General features: G+C 35.5%; 2 protein-coding genes across 3 annotated transcripts; both read left to right on the forward strand.

Moving 5' to 3' along the window:
* Positions 1 to 2,765: 2,765 nt before the first annotated feature.
* On the forward strand, positions 2,766 to 9,396 carry LOC142548463 (glycosyltransferase BC10-like). Of its 2 annotated transcripts, XM_075656801.1 has the most exons (11): positions 2,770 to 3,032; positions 3,979 to 4,436; positions 4,919 to 5,017; positions 5,812 to 5,912; positions 6,014 to 6,085; positions 6,584 to 6,674; positions 6,791 to 6,871; positions 8,222 to 8,281; positions 8,384 to 8,506; positions 8,801 to 8,839; positions 8,920 to 9,396. In XM_075656801.1, exons 2-11 carry the CDS (start codon positions 4,083 to 4,085, stop codon positions 9,067 to 9,069), a joined length of 1,170 nt encoding a protein of 389 aa, XP_075512916.1. In that variant the 5' UTR covers positions 2,770 to 3,032; positions 3,979 to 4,082; the 3' UTR covers positions 9,070 to 9,396. The 2 variants fall into 2 exon arrangements, with proteins under 2 accessions (XP_075512917.1, XP_075512916.1); XM_075656802.1 differs by lacking the exon at positions 8,920 to 9,396 and having other exon boundaries at positions 2,766 to 3,032; positions 8,384 to 8,536.
* A 726-nt stretch (positions 9,397 to 10,122) lies between these two features.
* Positions 10,123 to 14,751, forward strand: LOC142548464 (uncharacterized). The gene is made up of 5 exons (XM_075656803.1): positions 10,123 to 10,820; positions 11,338 to 11,441; positions 11,663 to 11,839; positions 12,122 to 13,965; positions 14,091 to 14,751. The coding sequence occupies exons 1-5, from the start codon at positions 10,645 to 10,647 to the stop codon at positions 14,235 to 14,237; spliced, it is 2,448 nt and encodes an 815-aa protein (XP_075512918.1). The 5' UTR covers positions 10,123 to 10,644; the 3' UTR covers positions 14,238 to 14,751.
* Positions 14,752 to 15,096: the final 345 nt, after the last annotated feature.

A 15,096-nucleotide genomic window follows, 5' to 3' on the forward strand; every position in this document is an offset into this window, starting at 1 on the left:
TTTGAATATTTTTCAATGTAAAACGTGGATATATTTTTTACCATTAGAGGGAAAGCCAATTCCATTGACACGATTTCCAATAAAATGATAAAAACCAATAATCAATTGCCAAAGAAAAAGGTTCGAAAAAGATATACAGCTTTCAAACCAAAATTTGTCCCCCACAATGGCACTAGTTAGGTTTGGAAATAATTCAAATTTTGGCGAGTAAAATTATGTTATCTATTTTTATACATCTCCTACCAAAAAAATGTAAAATAAACAAGGATAATATATATATATCAATAAATTTTATGAGAAAATTATTATTTTTTAAAATCAAATGAATTATACTGGTTTCTACCGAGCAATAAAAAATAAAAAAATAATAATAAAAGGCTTATTTGTGGCAATTTCGCGCTACAGGTGGCACCATGTTTTTATAAAAAGATAAATTGGAATTTTTGGGCTTTGTCGTATTTGGCTTTTTGCTAACACAGGATGCCTTTTGCGCCTTACTCCTCATGTTCGTTGAAATTCCATTATTCTTGGCAAAAAAAGTTCAATATTAGGTTAAATTTGGGAGAAAAATTATGTGTTTGCACTCTCTAATCTACAACAAAATGTGTTTGTTATACATGTTTAGGTATTCAAAAATCATATATTAGTATCACATTTGAAACAAATGATACTCAAATATCATATAATAGTACTATGTTTTTAATGTTTTTTATTGACTTTCATTCATAAATGACACCTGAACCCAAGGAGTTCAAACACATTTTTCCTGACACCGAGACTGAAAGCAAATTTTTGTTTGGTTTTGAGAATTTTGAGCAAGTTACCATCAATATTACTTCAAATAAATATGCAAATTTTATACTAATGCATCAAAACATACGTGTTATATACATTTTTTTGAAGGTGGCACCATCTTTAAAAAAAAAAATGAAATATTGGAATTTTTGGCTTTGTCTTGCTTTGGGTTTTGCTAAAACACATAATGCCTTTTGCTCTTTACTCCCTAGTCGCGTTTGTCTGAAAGTCCATTATTCTCGGTATACAAAAAAATTCCATATTCCGTCAAAAAAAAATAATACAATATTTAACACGTATGTGTGCGATACATAGATTTTTTTAAACAATATATATCCAATGGATGAGTGACACCTCATCGGTGATCACATAGATGTGCACGGTAGATGTACAGCATATCAAAATTGTGCAGTGGGTTGCTTTTAGTAATTTTATGAATTTGTCTGCATTATTAGATAATTTTCATTTTTTTACTCTTGAAATAATTTTCTTTCTATTTTTCTCCAGAATAAAAATTGTATCACACAATTTGTAAATCAACAAAAAATAAAGACTGTATAATTTGTATCGGCAATTTTGCAGTGGCATACGACAGAGTATGAAATACAAAAATGTCTTCACCAAAAGTTATTATTAAATTTTTTTTTAAAAAAAGTATTTATTTTGTTTTCACTAATATAAAAAATGTTTAGAAAATGAAAATGATGTAGTTTGGGCTTGAATCAAGCCCGAAATCCATGAGAATGCATGGGCCTGACCAAAGTCAGATTAACTCCAAATCTTCGATGTTGAGTTTTTCACAAACCTGGATTTTCTTCCCATAATGTCGATTTCACACATCTTTTTTGAAAGATAATCTTATAATTAAATTAAGATAAATCGTTCATTACAAACTCAACCAACCAATGAAGAAAATCCTCATTCAACCGAACAAAAGGTGAAGGGGATAAAGAAGCAAATTTAGCCAAATTATGAGCAACGTTATTAGACAATCTAGGCTCATAAACTATGTCAGAGATAAATTTATCTTGCACCAATAGATTGATATCAGACGCACATGCTCCAATATAACCGAGATTTTCATGTACGGTTTTGACTGCTTGCATTGCCAATACAGAATCAGAAACAACTAGAACATCACAAAAGTTCTTTTCATAGACCAATTTAGCTCCTTTCCGAATAGCCAGTAGTTAACAATAGGCAACAAACAGTGGTCGAGAGATTTGCTTTCCAAATGCTAACAATAATCTCCCCCGACAGACTCTAAGAACACCTATGCTGTATAGGTTAGAATTTTCATTAACAAAAGTGTTAACGTTTAGTTTGTAGGTACCTGTAGCCGATTTCTTCCATATCTTGTTAGCAGGTTCACTTTGATATTAAGGTATAATAACAAAATAGTTACAACATGTCAACATCTTTAATTTTAAAAAATAATGACATATTCTATATATAAAGGCCGAAGTACTTATTTTAGATTGAGATCTCCAGTGGTCCGATTTTGTGACATACTCCATCCATTTAAATTGTAGATAAATAATATTTTTCATATATCTCATAAGTAAAATATCTAATCCATTTCAAAAATGGACATATCATCTCAACAAATTACATATTTAATATTATTCTGTAACCGTCATCAAGATAATAATTTAAAAAACTATAACAAAATTTTATTAATCAACTCGATCTATTAATAATCATGATCACGATTTTATACACGCGTTCCGGTAATAATAAAATTGGGGGCTCAAATGTCATCGTGTTTGGACGAAGGCCAAAAACGTTCAAATCTCTTGAGACAAATGTGTTAATACTTTTCTCTAATCTAAACATATTTATGATTTAAACATATATTTACTAATAATAAGAAAATCGGCGGATTAAATATTATGTTGTTTGGACGAAGACAAAAAACGTTCAAATTTCTCGACAAATGTGTTAATATTTTTCCCCAATCCAAACACACCTCAACCATTCGAATGCGCTGCATCTCTATTAAATATTAATCCAAATCCACGTAATCTTTATATGTTGATTTTATGTCTATCGACTCACACTCCAATTCTGTATCTATAGTTTGCAGTTCTACTCTGAAGCTCAAACGCAGTTTCACAGTGATTTATTCGGTATATCGAGTTGCCCTAGATCTCGTACGCATATTCTATAAATATATATATACACAAGCGTACGTATACACACAGATCTTATGTGCTCGATATTTTCGAATCAATCAGGTAATTCGATCTCTAGTCGGTTCCAGAGATGCATGGAGGGATATTCATGTGTTTTTCAGTGTTTTTTGCTATTGATTTGTTTTAAATTTTTGGTGTACGTTTATTTGTATGCTCTTATGTTTGTGTTTGGAGGTCAGTATATTTAATGATTGTGATTTGAAGAGGTTTGATGATTGTCGATCAAGGTATTGAGTTAGGTTTGACTTTTTGGTGTTAATGTTTTAATTCGGTAATTTGACTCTTAGGACCATCGATTTCTGGGCGGTTCGTTGGTTGTGACCGTAGACATGCATATTTGAATCCGTCAAACCCCTTTATAAAATATTATCAGTGCAATACTATTTTTTCAAATCTCACCCTTGACTTTTCAATCATTTCACCCAGGTATAGATTCTCCCCCTTGTTTTGTTTCTTTTCATTGTCGTATGAATTCTGATGTAGTGTTCGTGTTCTGGATATCAACTGTCTAAATTGGTTAAATTGGAAATTGACAAACAAAAAAAAAAGGATTGGATATTATTGGTAATGTTTATTTTTCAATTTTTGGCGTCTGAGCTTACTTTATATGTTTCTTTATTTATATTAAGTCCTAGGGGAGCTAAAATTTTCCAAGTATCTGACTTGCCATCAGCAGTTTCACTTGCAAATTTACAATCTTCAGCTATCATTAACTTCATGATCCGAAACTGGGGCAATTGATTGTTTATAGCAAAGTTTAGTGTCTATCTCAAACTTAATTGGAATAGTTACAGGTTTTAATGTTGAATGTAGTGGTCTACTTTGGCCTGTCAAAGTACTTCGGCTTTTATTGTCCTGAGATCTTATCGTATGTAACATTTATTTATATTTAGTACATCTTGCTTGAGTTTGATGTATTTTTTATTTTCCTGTAATTTATGTGAACTCTTCGAATTAGAATGCTCATATGTCTGCTTTGCAATTTCAGAATCATTCTAGATGAAGCACTTTGAAACATCCTTGAAGCATTAAAGATACCGAGGTGAATTTCGGAATTCGAGGCAAAATCAGATTGAGGCGTGGCATCTTGGCATGAAAGACGTGCAAATATTGCCTTGGCCCCGCCAACACGGTCATTTAAAGAAGCCAACGTGGATAATCATATTGGTTTCTTTAGTCAGCTTGTTCTTAGTTTGCACATATGTTTACCCACCTCACAGTTCTTCAGCTTGTTATGTTTTCTCATCTCATGGTTGCAAAGCCTTGCAAAGTTGGCTTCCACCTATGGCTGCTAGAGAACTCACTGATGAAGAAATTGCTTCTCGTGTTGTAATTAGAGACATTCTGAATATGGCATCTAATACATCTACCAATCCCAAAATCAGCTTCCTGTTTCTGACACCTGGTGCTTTACCTTTTGAAAAGCTATGGGATAAATTTTTCCAGGTACTGTGTGTTTCTTGAGTTCGCTTGCTATCATTCAGTGCGTTTGCAAAACTTACATATTTGACTTCGGCTAAACGGTGGTCTTGGCGTAAATGTCTCGAAGATGTAAAGGAAACTGTGTGTGTTCGATACTCATTTAGAGACTTTCTCTCTTTCATTTCAAGTAGTCTGTTTAGAATATGTATGTTCTATTTTGGTGTCCGAATTGCTGAATGAATTTGAACTTTTTTGAATTACTGAAACAACATGAAATGCACAATTTTTTTTTTTTTGGAATAGATTTATTATACTTCTCTCATTTCTGACTCTTAGGAACTGATTGCTAAACACTAAATGTTGGGAAAAAAAGACATTAGATTTGGTAAATAGTGGTGGTGAATTTTACAAACCTTTTATCAGTTTGTTACCCTGGATTTGAATCGTATTTAATATTTTTTTTTTAGGTTTGACCTTCTTTTCTTGTGTTTTGCTTCATTTGGCAGGGAAATGAACGTAGATTCTCTATTTATGTGCACGCATCAAAAGACAAACCTGTGCATTTTAGTCGTTATTTTATCAATCGGGAGATTCGTAGTGATAAGGTTGGTACCTCATCCCTTCATGCATTCTTGTTCAATGTATCTGGCCTGTGACGGACATTAATTTATATTAAATTTACTCTGTAGCTTTGGTGCTGTTGACAATTTATCTTGTTTGATGAAAGCCAAAAGTGAGATATAATCTAATAAATAAGTTTTAGTGTCGATTGGAAACATGGAGAGTGGGTAGGCTTTAATTTTTGTGGTTCCGGGTTCTGACACATTTTCTGCTACTGGAACATGTTAGTATTTGAAAACATTTAAAAAAAAACTAGTTATTGTGAACCTTGTTTAAAATTTATTTGAAATATTGCACCTACATGCACTTAACACAATCTTATATTCTTAAATTGAGCTACACTAATGTAGTGTCGTGCTTGATTCGTATGCAGATCAAATGATTCATTCACGCACTAGAAAGTATTTATAAACCAGTAATCGTGAACCCTGTTTAAACTTATTTGAAATATTGCACCTATATGCGCTGAACACAATCTTATATGCTTAATGAGCTATACTTACATGGTTTTCATGTTCAATTCGAATGGGGATCAAATGATTCGTTGAAACACAATTCTTGAGATTTTTCATTTATGGGATTATTTACTGCTCCAAGCTCGGTTAAGGAAATCTCATTGATTTATCTGCTTTACATATCTGTAGATCCTCAGCTTTTCACAATAATATTATATTGTTTCAATTAGCGAGCCATAATGAAATCCATCACATAATTACTACTGAGCACTGCACTTACAATTATTGCTGCGTTAACATTGTATACTGATTCACAATTTAAGGTGGTATGGGGGAAAATTTCAATGGTTGATGCTGAAAGGCGGCTTTTAGCAAATGCACTCAAAGATCCAGATAACCAGCGTTTCGTACTTCTGTCAGACAGGTGGTTATAGAATTTACTCTCTTTGAAGTTCTTAATTTTTCATTTATTGAGGAACTCTGGTAAGCAGTCAGTTATTAATGAAGCAATTTCGTGGAATGCAGCTGTGTGCCACTTTGGGATTTTGATTACGTGTACAACTATCTGATGCACGCAAATACCAGCTTTATAGATTCGTAAGCCTACAATTTCTAAACTCTCCATTATGTAGATTCTTCTCTGCAGCAGCAACTGTTTTGCCCTAGTTTCTAGTTTTTAGTTTTAGGAAATATTCAGTAGTGAACTTTTGAATAAATAGGTGGCTTACCATATAGAACGCTAAAAAATTGAAGGCTAAGACCAATTTCAGCAGAATCTGCTTTTCCTAATAACTCTTTTCTCCTCTCTCTCTCTCTTTTTACAAATAGTAATGTAAGATAAATAAACATTCGAAGAAAAAATTAGCGCTTTAGTGAAAACGAGTCCTGCTATACACAACAACGGGGGAATGCTCCCGAAAATTGGATAATTACAATGGAAACTTAATAAATGATATGGAACACTAATGTTCTGAATAAGATCATGCTTTCAAAACTTTACATATATCTCCATGAAGTACACAATTTATATTTTTTTATCGTCCTTTATTAAATATATTCATTCCGGAGTTTAAGTACCCATCCTGTTTTTTGCAGCTTCGAGGATCCAGGACCACATGGAAATGGCAGGTATTCTAAACACATGTTGCCCGAAGTTGAGAAAAAATACTTTCGGAAGGGAGCCCAGGTGGATTTATATTATTGAAACAGTTCCATAGTTGTCAGATTAACTAAGTGCAGTATGTTCAATTTTAAATATAATTAATTTTTGTTGTAATATGCATTTGGTGTTGTATAATGCAGTGGTTCACGATGAAGCGGCAGCATGCCATCATAACCATGGCTGACAGTCTCTATTATACAAAATTCAGGGATTACTGCAAGGTGATCTAGCTTATGATTTCTTGCTGGTAGTTTTCAACTGTCTTCTCCTTTTCCACAGCTTTGAATTTTTTCCTGGACATTTTTAGGTATAATGATCAGATTTTATTTAGATGTCAAACAAACCATTACGTTATTAATTAAGTTCTATCATACACTCTGGAAGATTATCTGGACCCCAATGCGTGCTTAACCTCCCTTCTGTTTTGCTTAACCTCTCTTCTGTTTTAAAATTGGAGGTAAGATGACCTCTGATTGTCAAAGGTAGGATAACTAACTCTTCCAATGGATGTCTCTGTTCCATATTCTAACTGCAAAGTTGATTTAATGATGAATTGATTAATGAGAAAAACCAAGCTGTTTGATTAGTGGAATTTGAAATGAAGCTGTTTGATTTGTGGACTTTGCTTCAGTATTTCAGATGTTTGTTCATGATTAGCCAAACTGGTTGTGCAATCTAAATCCGTGGGTCTTGTAAAATATAGAGGTTAAATCTATTGGATGAGTGAACTCTTGAAAGCATCTTAGGGGTAAGCCCACCCCAATATAGAATAAATGTTAGGTATGCTATGTTACATGGATCCGAATGTTGGGCGGTAAAGCGGATACATGAACAAAATATTAGAGTCGCGGAGATGAGATGTTAAAGTGGATGTGCTTCCATACAATAATGGATATGATAAGAAAATAATGTCAGTAGAGAAAAACTTGTTAAAATGGATGTGCTTTCATACAATAATGGATATGATAATATCAGTAGAGAAAAACTTGGGGTTGCACCTATTGAAGAAAAATTGAGGGAGACACGCCTGAGATGATGTTGACACATGCGAAGGCGACCAATAGAGACTCCGGTTAGGATATGCGAGACCATGACTAGTACCCATAATAATAGACGAAAATGAGACGAAAATGAGACGAAAAAAGACTTGAATTATAATGATTAAACATGATATTCATTATGGCGTAAGAAGATCCATATAGCCGACCTAACTTAGTAGGATAAAGGCTTGTGTGGTGTTGTGGAAACTCCCATAGAAACGTGAGAGCCGTCAAAATGAAATTCAAGTAAAGAGGCATTTTCAAGAGAAGGGTGAAACAATAGGATAGAGTGTGTGGAACTCTTAGCTCCATGATAGGGAATTTTAGCTCCCAAAAAAAAAAAAAAAACTGATAGGACCCCAAATGTATATCTCACAAATTATGAATCAAGAGCAGTAGGACACCATTGAATTGCTGAAATATTTTGATTAGAGTTTACTTCTTTATTTCTTGACTAATTTTATTAGGAAATTGAGGTTGCTATGTCATAATACTGAACCACCATGCCTTTGGTAACCTTTCATTGAACAGCCAGGAATTGACGGGCTCAACTGCTATTCCGATGAACACTATTTGCCCACCTTTTTCTACGTGAGTGCTGCCTTGCACCTTAATTTTTTTGTTTTTTTAAGATGCTTCCTCTGTCCTTTTGACCCTTCTAATTAAAACTGAATTTTTTCCTCGTCTTGTCAGATGTTCGATCCTGCTGGAGTTTCTAATTGGTCGGTAACACATGTTGATTGGTCTGAAATGAAGTGGCATCCGAAATCCTACCGAGCGCAGGACATCACCTATGAGCTGATTCGGAATATTACCGTATGACCACTCCTTTGAACTTTGACATCAGTATTGTTCAACTCTTTCATCTATCTTCACATTCAGCTTTTATACTCCCTAATCCAAGTTTTCTCGGGCATACTTTCAGACTGTTTGTGGTGATCCTAGTGTTCCAGTATCGATTTTGTTAATAGTGACCTTTTTTCATGAATCATATGCAAAATATTAGCGCTTTTTGGTTAAATCTTGCTTTGTGTCCTTCAAATCTGCGTATATATCGAGCTGCATAGTGCCTATCGTAACTACTTTTGACTTTGAGCTGTATTTTCGCAGTCTATTGTAGACAGTGTACATGCCACCAGTGACAAAAGGGTTGGTTATCTTTCTTTATTATAATTTAAAGTCCGCTACTACATCGCATTCCTGTTGACATATTTCTTTTTGACACGCAGAGAGAAATCCAGATCAGTCCTTGCATGTGGAATGGAAAACAACGACCATGTTATTTATTTGCTCGGAAATTTTTACCAGAAACTCTAGACAATTTGATGAAACTCATCCCAATTACACATACACCTGAGATGGTGAAACCTCAGCATTAATCCTCAGGCTGATGCAAGAGTTGCCTAGTTGTTTAAAGCAAAGATGGATTCGAGTTGGGATGACGACAGCCTGGAACGAAGACGAGATGCAAAAGAAGAATGGCCAGCATTTGCTTCTTCTTTTGGGACGATCCTTTCTTTCTCCAGGAACGGACTTTGGGGACTCTTCCTGGCTATATAAAGGCTAAGATTTGGCAGATTTTGATTGGAATTTCCATTTTCTTGTTTGAGTAAAATTTGGTTCGTACTTGTTTTTTCTTCGTTGTAGTATTATTCCCAGTTTGTAGACTGTATGATAATATGATATGACGAAGGCATTAAACTTTACTCTGTGGCGCTGTAAATATTTTGAGGGCTTAAACTTCATCTGTGAGATAACCGATTGTTTTTGTCTTTACTTAAAGCTCTCAACTTTGGGTTTGGATGTCAATGTGAGACAACTCTCGTTTCCTTTTATTCATTATTCACCAGTTATCCGACTCTTATATGCATCAGATAGAAAGTGGAAAGTGTAGCAGGGGCTAGAAAAATGTTGAGAGGAAGTGGATTGAAGAAAGAGGCTGCCTATAGCATCGTTGAAGTTAAGGGTTCATTTGTGAAGTTTGTAATTGGAGATTTTTCTCCTCCAAGAATGGATGTACTACTGAACATGCTAAGGACATTGAGTTGGCGGGAGGATGAAGAATTGATGTGTCTTAGTTGCACCCAACTCTCAAGCTTATATTTCGTGCCTATGATAGTTGGCAATGAATCCAGTGGATGGTCAGAAAGGCCGAGCAATGTCCTCAGCAAAATGAAGTCAAATTTTAAGCATAAATTTATGAAAATAAGCGAAAGTTCTCCAAAATTATTAATTTTAGTATTATTTTAATATTTTTTAAAATATATATACAAATTTTTTTTAAAAAATGTCCACTCTTGAAAAAGTTAAAAAATATTTCACAAATTTTTGTAATACAACGTTGCCAAATATTATCATAAAAATAAGCGTTATCATGTATGTCTGCGTGCGTGCGTGCGTGCGTTTAAGGTTACCAGCATATATATGTCATCCGCAGAACCCGCACACAAGCAGCATATTACCTTCTCTCTCTCAAATTCCGCTCCCGAATTGGCGAGGCGTCTCCTTCAGTTCATCGCTCTAGATTTTGGGTCCCTTTGATCTTTTTGTTTAACGCATTGATTCTTTTTCGCGCATCTAACCCTTGAATTCTGGGGATTTTCTCCCTTCACAATTGCGTAACAGCGTCCCCCAAAAATTCGTTGTTTTTTGAGTCACCATCTTCTTGATTTTTCCTTCAAATGGGTTTCCATAAAATACGATTATTGGCAATGATGATCTCGATGGGTTTGGGTGGATTGCCTTCCGTAGGATCCTGTAGCAGTTCTCAGTTAGTTATCAGTTTCTGAGCAAAAGATTGCATTTTTCAAAATTTTGGGGTGAAGTTTTTTTTATTTTATTTATGGGACTCCTACTTTTTGCTATTACATAATGATTCGAGGGGGTTTGTGATCAAGGTCTGTGAGAGTTGGGCCGCTGAACTGACGGTGAAAAGGGGAATAGAAGGAGAGGTCATGTCGCCGGTTCCAATAGAGACTGCGACGCCTGAAACGGCATCGTGTTCTGGAGGTTTGCGTCGTTTTAGAGATTTTAGAGGGATCCGATGGCGCATGGATTTGGGGATTTTATCGTCTTCCCTTTCTTCATCGATAGACGATCTTCGCCGGGTTAGCGCCAATTCTCGTAGAAGGTGAATACGAATACGATTACCTGTAATATGCAGAGCACATAGTTTAATTAATGTATTTTTCTTTTATCATTGATTGGAAATCTATTAGTCTGCCTGGTTTTAAGGTGGACTGAACCGGCAATGAGCATCCTTTTTTTTCTTTTAAATACAAGTTTCGGCATCCAAGATAGGAACATTATTATTATTATTATTTTTTGGCTAATTTGGGTTTTGTTGCTCACAATAGTTTGTGTTGCGAAGAGGAGTACTTGGTTTTATGATTGCGATTCATTTTGGTTGCAAGGGTGCTCCAGTTTTTGTTCCCTTCATGAGTTCCCAGTATTGGTAGAGCTCAAATCTTTTGGATTGTGTCTTATACGTCGTACCATCCGAATGCTAAATTTTATTTGGTAAACCATTCTCTTTCTTGGTTGAAGTGAGATTGTACCAGCAGAAAAGAAACTCAGATTGTACCAACAGAATAGAAACTCGTGGTTCTTTTAGAATAGTTATTGTACATGTGATTAATGTTGAACAGGTATGCTTCTCTGAGGAGAAAACTTCTAGTTGACCCGCATGTGGTAAAGGATGGTGGAATTTCTCCTGATCTTGCCATGGACAATCCTTTATCACAAAACCCAGGTACGATTCATTCTTATTCTCAACTACACAAATTGTCACTCTATGATCATTTTACAGAATAATTTGACTTGTATAAATTCCCGATTTGGTTATCCTCTCTGAATTTCTGCCTCTTACAATATTTCACATTTCTGTACTTGCGCTATTTTTGGAACCTGAATGATTAATTATTAAGTTTACAAAAATTTGTTTTAATTATGTTATTCATGTTTTAATTGCAGACAGCATGTGGGGTCGCTTTTTTAGAAATGCTGAATTAGAGAGAAAGCTTGATAAAGATTTGACACGCTTATACCCTGAAAGAGGTAGCTATTTTCAGACAAGTGCATGTCAAGGAATGCTAAGACGAATATTATTATTTTGGTGTCTTAAAAATCCGGAGTACGGTTACAGACAAGGTAGAGTGAATTTTATTTGCACATTATTCTTGCTTCTGTTTCAGTCACACATTTATATTATGGTACAATGTCCTAATAAAACGATGGAAGCATAGCAGTTGGCAGCGAAGGTGGCTCTACCTATTATCCAGAACTATTGTGGGGACTGGGGATGTATAGCTGATTGTCTGGCATTGTTTGTTGACCTCGAGATCATGACTCTGATGATTATTTTCCAGATTCTAAAATTGTTCTGTTTATCAATCATTTATGTTTGTAGATTCTGTGTATCTTCATATATAGGTATGCATGAACTCTTGGCTCCCCTGATGTATGTTCTTCATGTTGATGTGGAGCGTCTCTTAGAAGTGAGAAAGCTTTATGAAGACCATTTTGCTGACAAATTTGATGGCTTTACATTTCATGACAATGGCTTAACATATAATTTTGACTTCAAGAAATTCTCAGAATCCGTGGAATATAAAAATGGTTTAGAAAACAGTTTTGTGGAAGCTAATGGCCTGAGTGAACTTGATCCTGAGATACAAACTATTGTTTTACTAAATGATGCTTACGGAACCGAAGGTGAACTTGGCGTTGTGTTATCCGAGAAATTTATGGAACATGATGCCTATTCGATGTTTGATGCTTTGATGAAAGGGGCTGGTGGTGCAGTTGCCATGACCGAATTTTTCTCTCCTTCTCCTTTTGTGAATTCCCATACTGGCTTTCCCCCTGTAATCGAAGCTTCCGCTGCACTGTATCATTTGCTATCCATAGTCGATTCATCTCTTCACAGTCACCTTGTTGAAGTAGGAGTAGAACCACAATATTTTGCACTACGATGGCTACGTGTATTATTTGGTCGTGAATTTTCCTTGGAAAACCTTTTGGTGATCTGGGATGAAATTTTTTCTCGGGAAAACACCAAACTGAACAAATCAGCTGGTCTCGATGTAGAGTCCAATAGTGGAATCCTTGACTCGCATAGGGGAGCATTCATTTCTGCTTTTGCAGTTTCAATGGTACTTAATTTAAGGTCTTCATTGCTTGCTGCTGAGAATGCGACTGCCTGCCTTCAGAGATTGTTGAATTTTCCTGATGACATAAATATGGTCAAACTGATAGCAAAGGCAGTTTCGTTGCAAGCACTGACTATAGATTCAAATTTAAATTCCCTGCAAATTCAACACGACTTATTTGGTGGTAGGAAGTCAGTAGTTACTCGGGGCCATAGTCTTTCTCTAGATTTAATTTCTCCAAGAACTCCTTGGAAGATGGTTCATGAGAGCTACTGGGAAGAGAAATGGAAAGTTCTGCACAAGGAGGAAGAAAGCCAGAAAAATAACTCGGAAAAACAAGTCGTGAAAAGCAAAAAGGGTTGGTCCGAGAGAGTAAAATTGCGCCTATCCAGAACCGAATCAGACCCGTCTCCATTAGTAGAGTGTGAAACTACGAAAAGTTTGAAGCCATCTGTAAAGAGAAGTTTGTTGGAGGATCTAGTCAGAGAGCTCGGATCAGATGAAGAGAGAGAATCTGTTGGAAGCAATGAAGTTGCAGTCCACGAGAATCCCGTGGAGATTAAAGGACAAAATGCTACTGATCAAAAGCTTATCAGTGCATTGAGCGGCGCTGCAAGTGAAGGAAATTCTTCTGACTACTTTGAACCACAAAGTCCTATTCATGGAGATAGTGATCAGGAAAATGAACAGGATAGAAGTAGTGTTGCATCAAACTCACCTGTTGATGAAAATGATGCTAAGACCAATGATCCTGAGTCTTGTGGAACAAACTCCCCTCGGCCGGTCTCAGAACCTCCTATTGATCACTGTCCAAGTTTTAAGCAAAATGAGGATTCCATGGAAAAATCAGCTGTGGGGATAAAACCAATAAAGCTTCTATCTGGTAAATTTCCATGGTTATGGAAGTTTGGAAGAAATGCCAATGGGGGAATATTCAAGAGACCACCACCAACTGAAGTTGCGAAAACTTGCAACAGTGTAAGTAGTGGTCAGGAAAAAGATGCTACTTTTTTTATGTCTGATGAATATGATGGCTCATGTAGCACCAGCCACGGAGATACAGTCACCCAGAATGTGATGATCAGCTTGAGGAATCTTGGTCAATCCATGTTCGAAAACATCCAGGTATCAAATGAATCTTGTCTTTTGCAGTTTAGAACTGCGATGTTTTATTTTCTAATCCTGGATATCAGATTCAATCTTTCCTTGAGCTTCAGTTCATTTTTAACTGGTTTCATTTGGTCCTGCAGATGATTGAATCTGCCCTCCAACTGAATCGGGATCAGGTGGGATCACCAGAGAATTTAAAGAATGGTTTTTCCAGCGAAGAACGAGTCACGGCCACGGTTGCACTCAATGAGCTTCGAAAAATCAGCAATTTTTTATCTGATATCTGACTGTGTGAGGTATTTTGAATGTGTGCATTCTGCGTAGTTCCTTCTCCTCCTTCATTTAGCAAAACAATGTCTTCTGGGCATCATATATATTTGGTTTATTGATTCGAATCGATACGAACAGCCTTGTAAATACCCTTTCATCGAATACAACTTAATATTACTCGTAAGAAAGCATTAGAAGAGTAGCACAAACATGCAGGACGGTGGGGCGGTATCTCTGCTTATGACCAATTTTTCAGCAAAAAACATAAGCCCCATAGATAGGACAGTTGAATATCTGTTAGAACAAACTTTCAATGCTTTTCCTATGTTGTCTTGAAACCATCATCTCTTCGTTACGACGTCTTGGTCAGAAGGTTTTGTGATATCGATCCCTCAATCCATTATTTTTTCTGTTGATTGTAGATGATTTTTTATTAAGCTATTTTCAATCTGTATAGGACTTTGGATAAACTCGTAGCATTTTCTTGATAGCAGGTCTCGACCTTTGTAAATCTAATACTGCTTCTGTCGATTATAATTGTAGATTTTGTTTTGTCTTGTTTTGTTTATGTATTGCCAAGATTATAAGTGAAATTTTGTGGTCTCCACGCAAGTAGAAAAAAAGAAAAGAAGAAGATCGCGTGTACACACACGAGAAATACTATAATTAAACAGAGAAAATTAAGATTGGTCTTTAACCCCCCCCCCCCCCCCCCCCCAAAAAAAAAAAATAAAAAATTGAGTTGTATACAAGTGTCGTGCGTTCGCGGGAGAATTATATTTTTGGAAAATCCACGGCCATTTGTTTTTTTCGAAAATAATAATAATAATAAGCAAGATGCTACAAAGGCCTTGGAATTTGATATCACAGAGATAC

Source organism: Primulina tabacum, chromosome 6, assembly GCF_025594145.1.
Source record: "Primulina tabacum isolate GXHZ01 chromosome 6, ASM2559414v2, whole genome shotgun sequence".
Taxonomy (NCBI): Eukaryota; Viridiplantae; Streptophyta; class Magnoliopsida; order Lamiales; family Gesneriaceae; genus Primulina; species Primulina tabacum.